This window comes from Lemur catta, chromosome 2 (assembly GCF_020740605.2).
Source record: "Lemur catta isolate mLemCat1 chromosome 2, mLemCat1.pri, whole genome shotgun sequence".
NCBI classification, from domain to species: Eukaryota; Metazoa; Chordata; class Mammalia; order Primates; family Lemuridae; genus Lemur; species Lemur catta.
The window spans coordinates 20,395,350-20,411,280 of record NC_059129.1 but is presented as its reverse complement, the minus strand read 5'-3'; the positions used below and the strand labels follow the sequence as shown (position 1 = coordinate 20,411,280).

At 54.5% G+C, this 15,931-nt stretch overlaps 1 protein-coding gene across 1 annotated transcript in view; it reads right to left on the bottom strand.

The window, feature by feature from the left end:
- Window positions 1–4,492: 4,492 nt before the first annotated feature.
- The window catches only part of LOC123632002 (kinesin-like protein KIF19), a 53,437-nt gene continuing 41,998 nt past the window's right edge, over window positions 4,493–15,931 (bottom strand). The window contains exons 23-24 of the mRNA XM_045542135.1: window positions 12,427–12,534; window positions 4,493–4,638 (exon numbers count right to left, since the gene is read on the bottom strand). Of these exons, the coding sequence (XP_045398091.1) occupies window positions 4,574–4,638; window positions 12,427–12,534 (173 nt within the window). The 3' untranslated portion in view covers window positions 4,493–4,573. The remainder of the gene's footprint in view (window positions 4,639–12,426; window positions 12,535–15,931) is intronic.

Below are 15,931 nucleotides of genomic sequence, written 5' to 3'. Positions count from 1 at the left end.
GAAGTGATCCACCCGCCTTGGCTTCCCAGAGTGCTAGGATTACAGGCGTGAGCCACCGCGCCCGGCCTAAAATTAATTTTAAAAGCTTACGATACCAACTGTTGGTGAGGGTACAGAGGAACTGCAACTTCCAACCTCACTGGTGGGGGTGCAAAATGGCACAGCCCCTTTGCAAAATAGTTTGGCAGTTTGTTACAAACACGCACCTACCAGACAACCTAGCAAATCAACTCCTAGGTATCTACCTAAAAGAAATAAAACTTATATTCCCACAAAAACTGTATGTGAATGTTTTAAGGGCTGTGTTCATAATTACTCCAAACTAGAAATAACCCCCAAATCCTGCAACTGCTAAATGAATAAACAAACTATGGTACATCTATACAATAGAATACCACTCAACAATAAAAACAAACTATCGGTATGTGCAACAACATAGAGGAACCTCAAATGCATTATGCCCGATAAAAGAAGCCAGTCTCAAAATGTTACACACTAAGCAAGTCCATCTGGACTGATGTTCTGGAAAGAGCAAACTATAGGGGCAGGGGCTTTCCAGGGACTGGGATTGGGGAGGGGTGACTACGAAGGAGGATGGGAAGATTTTAGAGGCGGTGGCGCTGTTCTATGCCTTGCTTGTGGTGGGGGTGGTGTCACGTAGCTGCATGAGTTTGTCAAAACCCATAAAGCTGCTCACCCAAAAGTGTAAATTTGATCACATGTAAATTACACCTCCATTAAAAAAATCTTTTAAGATGTCATTTCCCACAGCTGCAGTTTTGCAAATGACTAAGGAGTGGTGCATAAGGAAGATGAGATGAAATCGTGTCCTGGGAGGACTTGCCTTCCGAGGTGCTCAATGACTGCACTAGGCCAGCAATTCCCAAACTGTCCCCTGAAATGGTGACCTCCCGATAAAAGGGTTTCCTGATCAAATCAGAATGGGACACAGAAAACAAAACGTTCAATGACAGCCAGGCTTCTCAGACTCTGTCAGAATAGAGCATGTTGTGAATTTTTAAGTTTCTCCACGAGTTCCCCGGGCCTGGCACCTGGCAGGGTTGGTAAAGGTTTGTTTGAATTAAACAGAGATTTGGGTGCCCAGAAGCTAGAACCTCAAACCAGCCAAAGCCTTCTTGGGAATCTGAACAAAGCTCCCAAAGCCACTGGTGAGTGTTAGGTCAGTGGGACTCAGTGGACAGGACATAGAGCTGTGACAAAGACCACTCCTCACTTCGGGGAGGAGAAACAGGGAGCAGCTGCAGAATGAGTCCCCTTTTGGGGTGACGGAATTGTTTGGAATTAGAGGCAATAACTGTGCAACACTGTAAATGTGCTGAATGCCACTGGATTGCTCACTGAAAATAGTTACTTTCATGTTACATCAGTTCTGACTCTTACACTCTTGCACATGCAAGTTTATTTTTAGTTACCGTCTCTGAAGTAGCGACATTTATCTCCTCGTTTGCAGAAGAAGCAGGGGCTCAGAGAGGCTGAGCAAGGCCAGAGACAGCGGTAGAAGTGAGAGACAGGACCTGGATCTGAACCTGGGGCTCCAGGGGCAGAGCTGCACTGGTGTCTGGCGACGTCCTTGGCCAAGAAAGCACCCCTAGGGTGTCAGTGTCAGCTCTACTGGGAGATACCACACCATCGGGACTTTTGGCTCTGCTTCTAGCCTCCGGGCTCCTTTGAGCTGGTGGTCCCCAGCTGGTGGCCCTTCCCCGTGGCAGCTCTGCTGGCCGGAACCAATTTCAGGGCCCGGGGACCCCTGAGCAAAGGCTGCCACCTCCCCAGGGCTGACCACAGCCTGGCTCACTCACTGCATTTTAGTTTGGGGTTTTTCGATGTCCCTACCAACTACAACTATTTCTGGTTTCATAACCATTGTTGCAACAAAGGAAAAATAGAAATAACTGAGGCTTGGGCAAGAGATCAGCCCAGGAACATCAGCTACCACTAAGAGAGGCCACCAGGAGGTTCTGTTGACTTCTGGGCCCCAGATTGGTATAAGCATCAATAGGATAAGAAAAGGCGTGTAAATTGAAAATCCAACAGACCTTCTTTGCAAATGATGTGAAAATGCAAGAGCCCGGGGTCCATGAGCCCCCCGACTCCTCACGAGCCCCTTCCCCCCACCCCAATCCCGAGCCCCACTGCGCTCTGGTGTTTCTGCGTCCAAGGTCTCGCAGGCGACGTGAGTACCAGGGAGCGGCAGGAACCCAGGCCTGGGTGCTGAGGCCTCTACGCAGCAGCTGTGCAGGGCATCCAACCTCTCAGTTTCCTTATTTGCACAAGCTTGAAGTATTAATAATAATCCCTCCCCCATGTGGCAAGTGAGACAGATGATGTGTGCAGTGCTGGCACCTGCCAAGAGTGGGGCTAGGGGATGCCGTGGTGGCCCCAGTGGAGAGGAGGGTGTGCCAGGCTTGTGCAGGGGCAAGAAGGGGACCGAGCTGATAGACATTTGAGACAGGACAGACGGGAGAGACAGGGCGTGTGGGGATGAGCTGGTAGGGAGAGGCGCAAAGTTGGAGGTGGTGGCCCAGTTCTGGGTGGACAGTCACGTGGATGACAATAGCACCATAAGAGAAGGAAACCCCAGAGCACAGTTTGGGGAGCACACTTCATGACCTTGGTGCTGTACATGCTGGGTCAGACATACCTGCAGGACATCACACTTGTTGGGAGACAGTGGGTGTTTGCGACTTGAACCCAGGGGAAAGGGGGTTTATATATATGCACTGGAGTCACGGCTGTCGCAGCTGAAGTGACGTGTGTGGGTGCTGTCACCCCAGGGGGCCACCAGACCCAATCTTTGCACCTGGCCACATACCCCAGTCCTGCCAGACCCTCTCCTCCTCCTGCTCTACCCTCCTGGTGGCTGGAATGGCCAGCAGAGGCCAATGCTGCAGAGCCACATGTCACTTTGGGGCCCCCAAAATGGAGAGAGAGAAAGGACTCTGGTCCTGGAGGGGCCAAAGTAGGGAGGACCTCTGTCCTGGCGTGAGGAGCTTTGCAGCGTTGGTGGATTGAAAACCAGCCTGCCCCGTTCCACTTGCTAAGGGCTACCACAGGGGTGTGGACAGGAGGCCTTGGGGACCCTTGGGGAAGAAGCCACTGTGCATTGTAGCCAAGTCCTAATGATAGACAACTGCAGTGGACAGAATGTTTGTGTCTCCCTCAAGGTCATATGTTGGAATCCTGCCCCTCAAGGTGACGGTGTTAGGAGGTGGGGCTTTGGGAGGTGGTTAGGTCATGAGGGTGGAGCACTCATGAGCAGGATTCGTGCCCTTATAAAAGGGATGCAGGGAGCTCTCTTGCCCTCTTTCTACCACGTGGGAGTAGAAGAAGTCAGCAGTCTGCAAGCCAGCAGAGAGCCCAGCCATGCTGGCACCCTGACCCGTGATCTTGTGGGAAGTAGATGTCTGTTGTTTACAAACCCAGTCTAAGGGACTTTGTTATGTGGCCCGAATGGACTGGGACACATCTATGCAGACACATCAGAAAGCAGCCAGCGTGGGGCTTGCACCTCCAGCCACCTGGGTGGAATCAGAATGACCCCTTCTCAGGAATGAGCCTGGGAGAGAGTTAAACCTCCTGCCACCTGATACTCATGTCACCAATATGCCACGCAGCATGGGGCTCTCACCCCCGCTGGCCCCCCTCCAAGTGAGAGACTCATGCCCTACCCAGGTGGCCCCCAGGCCACCCAGACTTTGTGCCTCTCCTCTCCAGGGAAGCCCCACACACTCTCCCACCGTTTCCCACAGGGCTTTTCTTCCTTGCCCATCTGCCCCTGCGTCACACTCTCAAATCTGCTCCCACAGGTCCCTCAACGCTCGCAATGAAGCCTCGGAACAGCCACAATAACAAAGCCTGGGACATTTCCAGCAGAGTGACCTCGTTTGCCATGGCACACACACAGGCTGACTTTAGCCTCTGTCTCACGAGGTGTTGCCATGCCGGGAACAGGGTGGACGCCGCAGGTAGCAGGGCGGGGCAGAAGCTTCGCATGTGCCTGTCACCTCAACAGCCCCCAGTAAGGACTTGCTGGTTCTCTTAAAGGTTCTGGAACACCCACACCTGTGCCTGGAGCCCTTCTCTGGGACCTTCCCGAGTCTAGCTCAGGGGTTCTCATGTTTGAGCTTACCTGATTTTTGCCTTACGTGTAACACAAGCATAGACTGCAACTCTGCCTGCCACATACAGAGCTCGAGTCAACCCTTGTCCCATCTCCTACTCACCTTTAGCATAACCCTCCGAGGGAGGCAGGGGTATCACTACCCCATTTCACAGATGGGCAAATTGAGGCCCAGAATCCACATCAAGACAGACAAGTGGGGCCCCAATGCAGCAGCCGGGGTCCCAGGCCCCATAGACAGAATGAAACAGCCAGATGGACGAAGTGACCCACTCTTGCGCTGGCCGAGAGAGGAGATGGCTCTGGCAGGTGGTTGAAGACATTTTGATGCCACTAATTTGGTCAAAAGAACAGACGGATCTGGACTATGTGCATTCTCAGTGCAGGTTTTCCATGTACAGGCGTACAGAAGACAAGTTTGCCACTTGCGATTCAACTTGACCTCTCAGTGTACCAGGAAAATTGCAATCGCCGTTCACCACTGGAGTCCAGCAGACCTGTTTCAAAAAACAGATATTCGAAATCATTTTACAAATAGTTTACAGAAACATGGCTAAAGGGATCGTAGAAAACAACTTTATTAGACATTTTAGTAAGAATTTAAACATATCTCTTTGTGTACATTAGAAAAATGAAAACCAAATAACACATTCATGCAACTAATTACACGTCGCCTCTGCAGTGAACCCGGCTCACAGTTGGTGGCTCTCGGCAACTGTGCTCAGTACAAGTGTCCCCACAGGTCGCCTTTTTCTATCCTTCTTGCTCCCCATGTTATGGGGTGGATTGTGTCCTCCACCCGAATCTGAAAATTCATATGTTGAAGTCCTGAACCTCAGAGCCTCAGGATGTGACCGTGTTTGGAAATAGGGTCGTTGCAGATTTAAGTAGTTAAGGGGAAGCCAGGCTGGAGGTGGGGGGCGGGGCCCTGATTTAGTACCTGCTTTGGACAGAGGCGGGGACAGATCCTTCCTGAGCGCCTTCGGAGGGAGCACGGCCCTGCCGATACCTTGATCCCAGACTCTCGGCCTCCAGAACCGTGCGAGGATCAGTCTCTGTCGTTCCAAGCCACCCAGTCATAGCCCCAGGACACCAACACGTACACAAAGAGCATCCGCCTTCTCCCTGCTCTCTGAGAGCAGCGGCAAGAGGACACTGCCCTGGAGAGGATGGGGGTCTCTTCCCAGTCCTGCGTCTGTCCCTTGAGTTCTTTCCTAGCTGCACACGGAGTCACGTTCTCATGAACTTACGACCTTGTCAGCAGAGCTTCTCCCGCCCAGGGAAACCCCTGCCGCGCTGGTGTCCACCGAGTGGTGGGATGAACCGTGGCCGTCTGCGACAAGCAGCAGCTCTGGCCCCCTGGCCGGTGTGGCCCCCTCCTCCAGGCTTGCTACAAGAATCTCCAGCTGTCTTTGCAGGGTTTTAATCTATCGACGGCTGAGAAGCACCAAGCTGAGAACAGGGACTATGTAGTTGTCCTTAGGACGGTAAGAAATAATCTCTGAATCTTTATGAATCCAGATGATGCGCTACTGACTCATCTTCCTTTTCCATTTGAGAAAACATGTGGACATTCCACCTGATTCTTCCCGATGGTGAGCTTCCTGCTGAGCAGGGTCCCAGGCCAATTCTAAGGACGTGGGGAAAAAGAAGGTTACAGGGAATATCTCTGCCCAAAGCGTGTGGTTCTGTGTCAATTCCTGCACACAGCTTGGCCTCTCAGAGTGCACACAAAGCTCTCGGGGAAAAAGGCCCCCAGTGTCCCCAGGAGGCACCAGGCCACTCCCCCAGAGCAGGGGGTCCTGCTCAAAGGCCTCCTGCCTCAGCCCGGGCTCCCCCAAAGCAGACCCTGAGATGTGGGTGCAAGAGCTCACTGGGAAAGCACAGCGAGGAAGGGGGGGTGAGGCAGGTGAGAGTGAAAGGCAGTGTGGGCGTCGTTACGGAGCAGGGTACCTGGGGCCCTGAGAGGCTGTGGATCACTCCTCGGAATTGTCCCACCAGAGCTCCAAAAACTAGGCTGTTTATTTAGCTACTGGCTCCTGACCCTCCGAGTGACGGTTGACCCTGGGGATACAGAGCTCTGGTTCCTCGGGGTTCCCCGGTGCTGCAGGAGAAAGGTCTCAGGAGCCAGCCAGAGCCTAGGGACCCCGCCCTGGGCCGCTGCCAACTTGTAGGGAGCTGCACCTGCACCCACAGGTGTGCCCAGAGAGGGCCGAGGTCGGTGGGGCCTCAGCAGCAGCCCCCAGACCTCCACCCACCTAGTCCCGTCCTCCCAGCCGACCTGCTGAGCAGGCCTGTCCTGCCTGGTCCTGCCCCCCCTTGTCCTCCCCCGGGACACAGAGGCCTCATGCGGACTGCATCAGTTTCCTATTGCTGCGGCAACAACCACAAACTGGGTGACTCAGAACAACAGGAATGTGTTCCCTCGCAGTTCTGGGGGCCAGAAGTCCAAAATCCAGGTGTCAGCAGGGCCACGCTTCCGCCAAAGGCTCTAAGGGAGGATCCTTCCTGACCCAGCTCTGGTGGCCCCAGACGTGCCTTGTCTTGGGGAACACTCCAGTCTCTGCCTCCGTCCTCACGTGGCCTCCTCCTGTGTCCCTGAGTCCTCTCTTCTTGTGAGGACACTTGTTGGATTGGGGCCCACCCTAAATCCAGGATGATCCCATCTCGAGAGCCTTAACTAGTCACACCTGCAAACACCCTGTCTCCAAACAAGGTGTGTTTCTGAGGTTCTGATGCATGTGGGTTTGGAGGGGGGGGGCCCCCAGTCCAGCCGTCGCATAGACACAGACTCACTGGGGGTGCGTGGGGAAGGACCCACCAGGTCCAGCCATGCAGCACTTCTGCTCTTGCCTCCTTCTGCCACCTGGAGCAGCCACTGCCTGGGCAGAGCTGGGTCGACCCACACCCAGTGCCAAGACGGACAGCCACCTTGTCTCCATCACCCCAGGCCACCCCCTGTGTTCCAAGTGCCGTATACCCATCGGTCCACTCAGTCAGCCTGGAACCCAGTGGGAGAGAGAAGGTTACGTCCCTGCAGGAGCCCAGGACGGCTTTCCAGCCCTCCAGCTTGCGGACAGCTTGGCTTCTTAGCCTCCAGAATCATGTGACCCAATGCTCACCGTCAACCTCCTCTTATGTGTCTATATCCGTGTGCGCCATTGGTTCTGTCTCTGGAGAACCGCACCTAACACGAGGGCAAGGCAAAGAAACCCAGGGGACCCCGGGTCCCTGCTGTGGAGTGGCCTCGTGCCACCTCCAGACTTCTCAGCACACAAGGGAAAAACAAGCCCTGTTGTGTTGGGGCCACTGTTGTTGGGGACTTTCTGTTATCGGCAGCCAAACTCGGCCCCGAGAGATGTGAGGGACACCGTGCGCCCCACAGCGCAGACACCCCCAAACCACTTCCCTGTTACTTTGTCCTGGTACTGCCTGGACTACTATGGAGTTAGTTTTTTTCTTTAAAGAAACTCACTTGTTAAGTTTATCCTCATTTGAAATATATTATCAATGAACTAGAGTGCCCGAAGGTTAAGTTATATATTTTTTCTAGTACACATTACAAATAAATGTATAGTTCTTAAAATTAAAAAGGTTTGTCCACGAACCTCCTGAAGTCCTCTCGCAGCCCAGCTAAGGGGGCTCTTGGTGTCAGGGTCGGGGTCTTCAGCTCAGAGATCAGGGGGCAGGTGGGAAAACTGAAGTCGTCCCCCGCCCGCGTCCCCAGGTGAGGGGGCTGGGCAGTGGCGGTGCCCCCAGCAGGTGTGCAGCAGAGCAGGACCCCCAGATACGTGAGACCCACCCCCTCACCTCCACTGGCCCCTCAAGAAGATCCGGAAAGGACGACGCAGCTTGGAGGAAGCCCTTGGCCCATCTTCCTCGACAGCAGGTGTTCCAACAGGGGGCCGTGCGGCACACACGGGGCCGAGGGCCCACTTCCCACCCGGGACAAGAGACCACGAGCCCCCCTGCCTCTCACATCCCACAGAGCTCATCTCTGTTCCCGCCGTGGTCCTGCCACAATCCCAGCCCAGGGTGGCCGTCCCGACACAGAAGGGAGGGTCCCTGCCACCAGGGAGGTGGCTGTGACCCCCACGGCACCACACAAGGGGGCCCTGAGAGCCAGGGGTGGGTCCTCGGTTAAAAACTAAGCAAGCGCCGAAGACGCCGGCAGACGAGGCAACTCTCCATCTCGCCACGGGGTGGCGCCAGAGCTCTTCCGCGGGTTTATTCCATCTTGACGAAAAACGACAGAAACGAACGTGTGAGCCTCATACGCTTAGAGCCTTGACTTATGGGGTCCGAGGTCCCGCGGCTTTTTTGTACAGTTTCATGTACCTTGACAATTCTACCTTGTTTCCGACAGTGAGCAACTTGTCCTCTCTGCATGGCTGGGGTGTTGGGTGAACATTAGGCTTTCCCTGACGCTCGCCTACCCAGGAGCCTGTGTGTACATGGGGAGGGGACCAGGGTCACTCTGCAGGTTTGTGGGGACAGGGGACAAATTCTTCCCCAGCTTCTGCCTGCCGCTGCTGGGGCAGCTCCTGTGGCTTGTGCAGCCTGAGCCCGGACGGTGGGTGGTGGCCCGTGTCCCGCCCCGCAGAGAACGGTCTCCCACAGCAGAAGCCGGGCTGTGGAGTGGTCCCAGGAAAAGCATCTGCAGTTGGGACTGACCCCAGGAGAAGCCGAGGCTTCCCCACGAGGGGTCTCTAGGAAGGGCCCCGACACCATGGGCCGCCCTTTTCCTGAAGCTCAGGCAGCCTCTGGTCTGGCGCGAGGGCTGTGGGAGCTATGGCCGGGGAGGCTGCGCCCCGAGTGGCCCTGGTGAGGTCCCAGCTTTTGGATCCGGCTTCAGGGCAAAGAGGCCCCGTGCGGGGACAGGGTGCTCCGGCCTCCCCGCGGCCGCGCTCTCTGCCACCCTCCTACTTAGGTCTTCTTGGCCTCTTGGCGCTGCCGCCCTGGTGCTTGCGGGGGTGGCCGGGCAGCAGTGGACTGTGGCGTTGGCCTCCCCTGTCTGTGGACCCTGGGGTGGGGGAGACGTCAGTCCGTGGTCACGGCAGATGCAAATGAAGCCAGCACCCCAGCGGGGGCGCTGCCCAGTGTGGATTCCCCATCTCGGCCTGAGCCACTTGCCACACACAGTTCAACACCCACCAGGGCCCTCACTCTGCCAGGCCTGCCCATGCCTGGGCCACCATCCGGGCCCCTCTGGGACGTCACCGCCTGGACCTGGGCCTTGAGTCTGAGTCTGGCCCCTGCTGCACTGGTAACACCGGGCCTAGCCCCGGGACCCTCCCAAAGCCACTTCCCCCTGAGGCGGACACGGCCAGCAGCTCCAGCCAGGTGTGACTAGGACGAGAATCTGTGGGACATTCCCGCAGCTGTGCGCTGTTGTCTCCCACTCAGCACGCTCTGGTCTGGGAGCTTCCAGCCCCAAGGTTGTGGCTAGCAACACCTGTGAGACCCTCGCCCCTAGAATCCTTAGAAGAATGCCATGAGACTGAGAAGTGCTTAACCTTTTCTGAGTTGGTAACATGTGGGAACAGTTAGAGGTACAGCAGCAGGCACTGAAGTTAGACAGAAGGAGGAACCTCCTGCAGGGCCCGGCCCTCCCTGGTGGTCTTTGAGCCCGTGGTTGGCACATACCCACCCTTCCCAGATGGCTTGGCTGTGAGTTGGCTCAGAAGATGAGAAAATGGTGCCAGTGATGCCAGAGGGTGTTTCCTACCCCTAGAAAGGGCTCCAGGCCACACCTGCCCTGGGGGTTGGAGTGGGGGTGACGTCAGTGTGGAGGCTGATGCGACTTAAGTAATGGCTGGGGTGCCCAGCAGACCTCGGCAGCTTTCTGGGTTCCAGACAGGGAACCAGAAGAAGGAAAGGGGGGAGAAGAGGATGAAGCGGAGGGGACTAGGTCCCCCACGGACAATGTTGTGTTTTGTTTTTTAAGGTTAATGCCCAGGACGGGCAAGGTCATGGCACAGCTGGCACTTCCATGACACTGCTCGTGACTGTGCGGGATGGGTACACCTCTTCCGGGAGGTAGTTTGAACAGAAGTTCTTTTCAATTAAACAAAACAAAACAAACTTGGGCCAGGCACGGTGGCTCATGCCTGTAATCCCAGCACTTTGGGAAGCTGAGGCTGGAGGATGGCTTGAGCCTAGGAATTCGAGACCAGCCTGGGCAACATAGCCAGACCCCATCTCTACAAAAAATAAAAAAATAGGCTGGATGTGATGGTGGTGCCTGTAAGCCCAGGCCCAGGTACTGGGGAGGCCAAGGCAGGAGGATCACTTGAGCCCAGAAGATCAAGGCTGCAGTGACCTATGATTGTGCCACTGTACTCCAGCCTGTGAGATAGAGTGAGACCCTGTCTCTAAAACAACCAACTTTTTTTTTTTTTTTTTTGAGACAGAGTCTTGCTCTGTTGCCCAGGCTAGAGTGCCGTGTTGTCAGCCTAGCTCACAGCAACCTCAAACTCCTAGGCTCAAGCAATCCTCCTGCCTCAGCCTCTCGAGTAGCCGGGACTACAGGCACATACCACCATGCCTGGCTAATTTTTCTATATATATTTTTAGCTGTCCATATAATTTCTTTCTATTTTTAGTAGAGATGGGGTCTCACTCTTGCTCAGGCTGGTCTCGAACTCCTGAGCTCAAACAATCCTCCCACTTTGGCCTCCCAGAGTGCTAGGATTACAGGCGTGAGCCACCGCGCCCAGCCGGCTAACTTGTTTTTGTATGAAAGAGCCAGGGTGGTGGCATGGTCTGGGCAGTGCTCCGGAGCTGAGCTGTCCAGCCCAGCAGCCCCTGGCACAGGTGGCTATTGAGCACTTGAAACACAGAGCTGAGATGTGCCGGACGTGGGAGATACAGGTCACCTTCTGAGGACTTAGTACCAAAATAAGGAATGTAAAATTTCTCATTAAAAGCTTTTACATTGATTACCTATTGAGTTAAATAAAATACATTATTAATTTTGCCGGTTTCTTCTTATCTAAAATGTAGCTATTAGAACATTTGAAATGACATATGTGGCTCACATTACATTTCTACTGGAAAATGCTATTCTAGATTATAAATTGAGTGTATTATTTTTACATATTTAAAGTTACATAAGAACATAATAACAGCTTGGGTTTTTTTGTTGTTGTTGTTTACACAGAGTCTCACTCTGTCACCCTGGCTAGAATGCAGTGGCAACATCATAGCTCACAGTAACCTTGAACTCCTGGGCTCAAGCCGTCCTCCTGCCTCAGCCTCCCGAGTAGCTGGGACTACAGGTGTGGACCGCCATGCCTGGCTAATTTTTCTATTTTCAGTGGAGATGGGGTCTTGCTGTTTGTTGCTCAGGCTGGTCTCGAACTCCTGATCTCAAGCAATCCTCCTGCCTCGGCCTCCCAGAGTGCTGGGATTACAGGTGTGAGCCACTGCACCCGGCCATAATAACAGTTCTTTGAAGACCCAGGTGGATGTAGAACTGGGTGGATAGCCATGTGGCACACAGGAGAGGGCTCACCTGGGCACTCCACCTGCCCACCAGGGCCTGCCTGTCCCAGGTACCCCCCCCACCTGCAGATGTCTGGCTCCACCTCACTAGGACCAAGCCCTGAGCTCCCTTCTCCCCTGTCCTGAGCCCGCACTCCTGCTGCTGTCCTCCACCCTCAGACCCCTGTGCCAGGCAGGGCCCTGTGCCTCCCACACCTGCCTTGGGGCTCCCCCTCCATTCCCATATGCACCGAGGGTCCTGCTGGCCTGACCTGCAGGCCACCCTCTGGCTCGTGCCTGCCCTGCCCTGCTCTGCCCCTCCTGCTGGTCCTCCGCCTGCTCCCAGCCTGGTCTGGGGCTCTGGGACCTAACAGCTCATTTGAATTTGGAGCAAAATATTTGAGGGGCAAGTGAAGTTTTACATCAGGACTGCTGAGAGAGGTTTTGCTGAGACCAGAACAGCTGGGGAAGCAGACAGATCCCAACCGCCTCTTGTCCCATCAGCAGAACGACATGGGCCTTGGAGACAAACCAGCCCAAGTTCGAGCCCTGGCTCCCTTCTCACTGCTGAGTGACCTGGGGCAAGTCATCTCTTCCGTGAGCACCAGAGTCCTGCACAAACGAGCATCATTGTAGCACCTGCACAGAGTGGGGAGCTCTCCGTGCGTGGCGGAGCCTGGGGTACACGTGTCCTGCCACCGCTCCCCGACTTCTCCCCTGGAGGTCGGCGTGAGCACCCCGGAGGCCAGCAGGGTGGGAGCTACAGGGCCACATGGGGTTGGCGGGAGATGGGCACCGACCTCGGATGTCCCGGGGCAGGAGGGGCGCCCTGCCGGGGCTCGCGCTGCTCTGCCACACGGCGCTGGGGAAGGTGAAGCTCACTTCAGGCACGTGGAGTGTGTTCTCATCTAAGCAGGGAGACCAGAAACAAGAGAATCTTATTATTTATAGGGATCACCCAGTGACTCCTAGGAATAAAATTAAAACATGGATAGTAGATACAACATATTAAGCACCTACTGCATGCTGGGCTCTCAAGTCACCTCATCTGTGCTCCCCATGGCCTGGGAGGGAATATTTTTATGTGAACTCCTGTCCTTTTGTCCTTTCCTGACGCCAGCCCCCCCCCCAGCTTTTAAGTTTCTTTTCCCCTCTCCAGCAGCAACTGCACCCTTTTTTCTTCCATGCCCCTTGGCTTCCAGCCACCCATTGCATGGCTCTTAGCAGGAGCTCAAGAAACTTTTGCTGGATGCATTAGTGAATGAACAGGGAGAGAAGTCTGGGCTCTAGTTCCACATCTGCGCTGACTCTATCTGACCTTGCACAGGCCACTTCCTCTCTCTGAGCCTCAGTTTTCTTCTCTTTCAAACAAGAAGGCTCCAGACATTAGCAAGTGTTGGCAAGGGTGTGGGAGCATAGGATGGTGCCGCCGCCACGGAAGTCAGTTTGGCAGTTTGGCAGTTTTGCAAAAAACAAGAACACAGAATGACCACGGGACCCAGTGATTCCACTCTTAGATATATTCCCCCAGAGAACTGAAAACAAGGGTTTAAACAAAGACCTGTGCATGAATATTCGTGGCAGCATTATTCACAATAACAACATGAATGTCCATCAACTGATGAATGCATAAACAAAATGCGGGGTCGCCACACAATAGCATATTAATCAGCCCTAAAAAGGAGTGAAATACGATCCAAGCTACAGCCTGGATGAACTTGAACACGTTGTGCTGAGTGAACGAGGCCAGACACAAAAGGCCACATAGCGTGCGATTCCATCTACACGCAACGGCCAGAATAGGCAATTCCACAGAGACCAAAGGGGACTGTGGCTGCCAGGGGCTAGGGGTGGGGGGGGACAACGAGCAGTTACTGCTTAGCAGTGTGGGGTTTCCTTTGTGATGACGAAAATATTCTGGAACTAGATAGCAGTGGTGGACGCACAGCATTGCGAATGTACTTAATGCCACTGCGTTGAACACTTTAAAATAGTGAATTTTGTTATGTGCAGTTTACTTAGTTTTCTTTAAATGAGAGGGTTGGCTTTGAAGGGCTCCAGGGCCAGCACACTTGGATGGCAGAAGGCCGCCCAGGAAACGCACATGAGGGAGGGCAGCCGGAGACGCAGCTCTCGGCAGTGGGCGGCGACTGAACCCCTGGCCTCAGCCGCGGGGAGACCACACGTTCACCCACCCACCCGTTCACCTGCTAGTTAGTGGGCATCCGCTATGTGTCAGGGGCTGCTCTGAGCCCCAGGCATGTGGGGGGAGCAGTGAACAAGCCACCCCTGCACCAGCGGAGCCTACATGCCGGTGGGGCAGAAAGACAATGGGCCAGGACGTAAGTTCAGCACGTGGCACCTGCCACGGGATATGTGCCACGGTCGCAGTTCAAGACAGAACAGCCAGGGAGGACCCCGCTGGGAAGAGCGGATAGCCCGGTTGGCCTCTGAAGGACGGAGGGGGAGTCACTGCCACTGGATTGTCCCCTTGTAAAAGAAGCCAGACTTTTACATTTTATGTGCAATCTGACTTTCCGCGTTATTCTGAGATGGGGCACTGGCAACCCGATGGCAGGAACTGCCAGTTTGCACCTATGTGTCACGTATGAAGATCCCAAGCTGCTCTGGATGTGAAGTGGCTTCTCGTCAGAGGGAAGAGTTCTTTTTTTTTTTTTTTTTAAGACAGAGTCTTGCATTGTTGCCTGGGCTAGAGTGAGTGCCGTGGCGTCAGCCTAGCTCACAGCAACCTCAAACTCCTGAGCTTAAGCGATCCTCCTGCCTTAGCCTCCCGAGTAGCTGGGACTACAGGCATGTGCCACCATGCCCGGCTAATTTTTTCTATATATATTTTTAGTTGTCCAGATAATTTCTTTCTATTTTTAGTAGAGACGGGGTCTTGGTGTTGCTCTTGCTGGTCTCGAACTCCTGACCTTGAACCATCCACCCGCCTCGGCCTCCTAGTGTGCTAGGATTGCAGGCGTGAGCCACCGCTCCCGGCCAAGAGTTCTTCATTTCGAGGAATCTGACCACTTTTTGGAAAGGTTTTAGAATGTGTTCCATGCTCTCCAAGTGCACCAGGTGGGTAGGGTTAGGGAAAGCCTGTCTCCCCCACGGCTCTAGGACAGGCATGAGAACAAAGCGTAAGAAACACGTGTGGGGGCTCGGGCATCGCAGGCCTGGGCTGCCCCAGGCAGGGATGTGTGTGGCGCTGGGCAAGTTCTACTCACTTCTCTGTGCCTTGTTGAGCATTCTGTACAATGGGCACCTATTTGATTGGGCTGTTGTGGACAATGAAGCAGGCGACATGTATGTGCCTTCCTGGGGCTCGATGGCCTGCTAAGAGCTGGCTGGCCCAGGGCCGTGGATCTTGACGGCATGTGCAGATGGGATACACACGGGGCATGAATGTAGGCCCAGCAACACCACTACCCTGACCTGCGAAGGAGCGATCAGATTGGACCCCCTCCCTCAGCAAACCCCGGGCCTCTGCAAACATGGTCGGTGCAAGATCCTCAGCTCCTGGGAAGGTTTTGGCATACACCTGCATGGAGCAAGGCCTGCGAGGGGCTACATGGTCTCCTTTATGCCTTTGCTGTGTACCTGCCAAACCTGGACATGTCCTTTCTCCAAGCAGAGGCAGCCAGGCAGAGCAGGAGGGGACCCGAGGCTGCTGCTGGCCACGTGGCCGCTGCAGGGTGACCCTGGCATGTCACTTCCTGACCCTGGCATGTCACTTCCTCTCTGGGCCACAGTTTGCCCTTCTGAACCAGCTGGGCTACAGATCTTGAAGGACCATCTGGCTCCAATATGCTCTGACTTTTCCATCTCGGAAACCGTAGCTGAAGAGCTGAGAGCCTCTGCCCCCACAGGGACTCTCTGTCGAGGCTGTCGAGGGAGAGGCCCGGCCCCTTCATGAAGAGCCTACAAAGAACTCAGCCCCTCTCCACGGGCCGGAAGCTCAGCCGGGTCCCCAGGAAGAAATGTGCCCCTTTCTTGCCAACTGAGAGAACCAGTTACAGACCACACACTTCCATTTGAAAAAGCCTGGCTTCTTTTGTATGTGGACTGGGTGTTAGATACCACGAGGGAATTTTTCTTCACTCTTCTAACCGCAGCATAGAAACCTCTGTCATCAGTTAGAGAGAGCTCTTGAAATATTTATGGATGCAATGACATGATCTGGGAGGGGCATTTCTTGAAACATTTCTGGGAAATCAAACACACAGAAATATGTAGAGACAGATAAAAGGAGCCTGGCAGAGGACCGATCATGGCCCAGGCTGGGCAATGGGTACGTGGGAG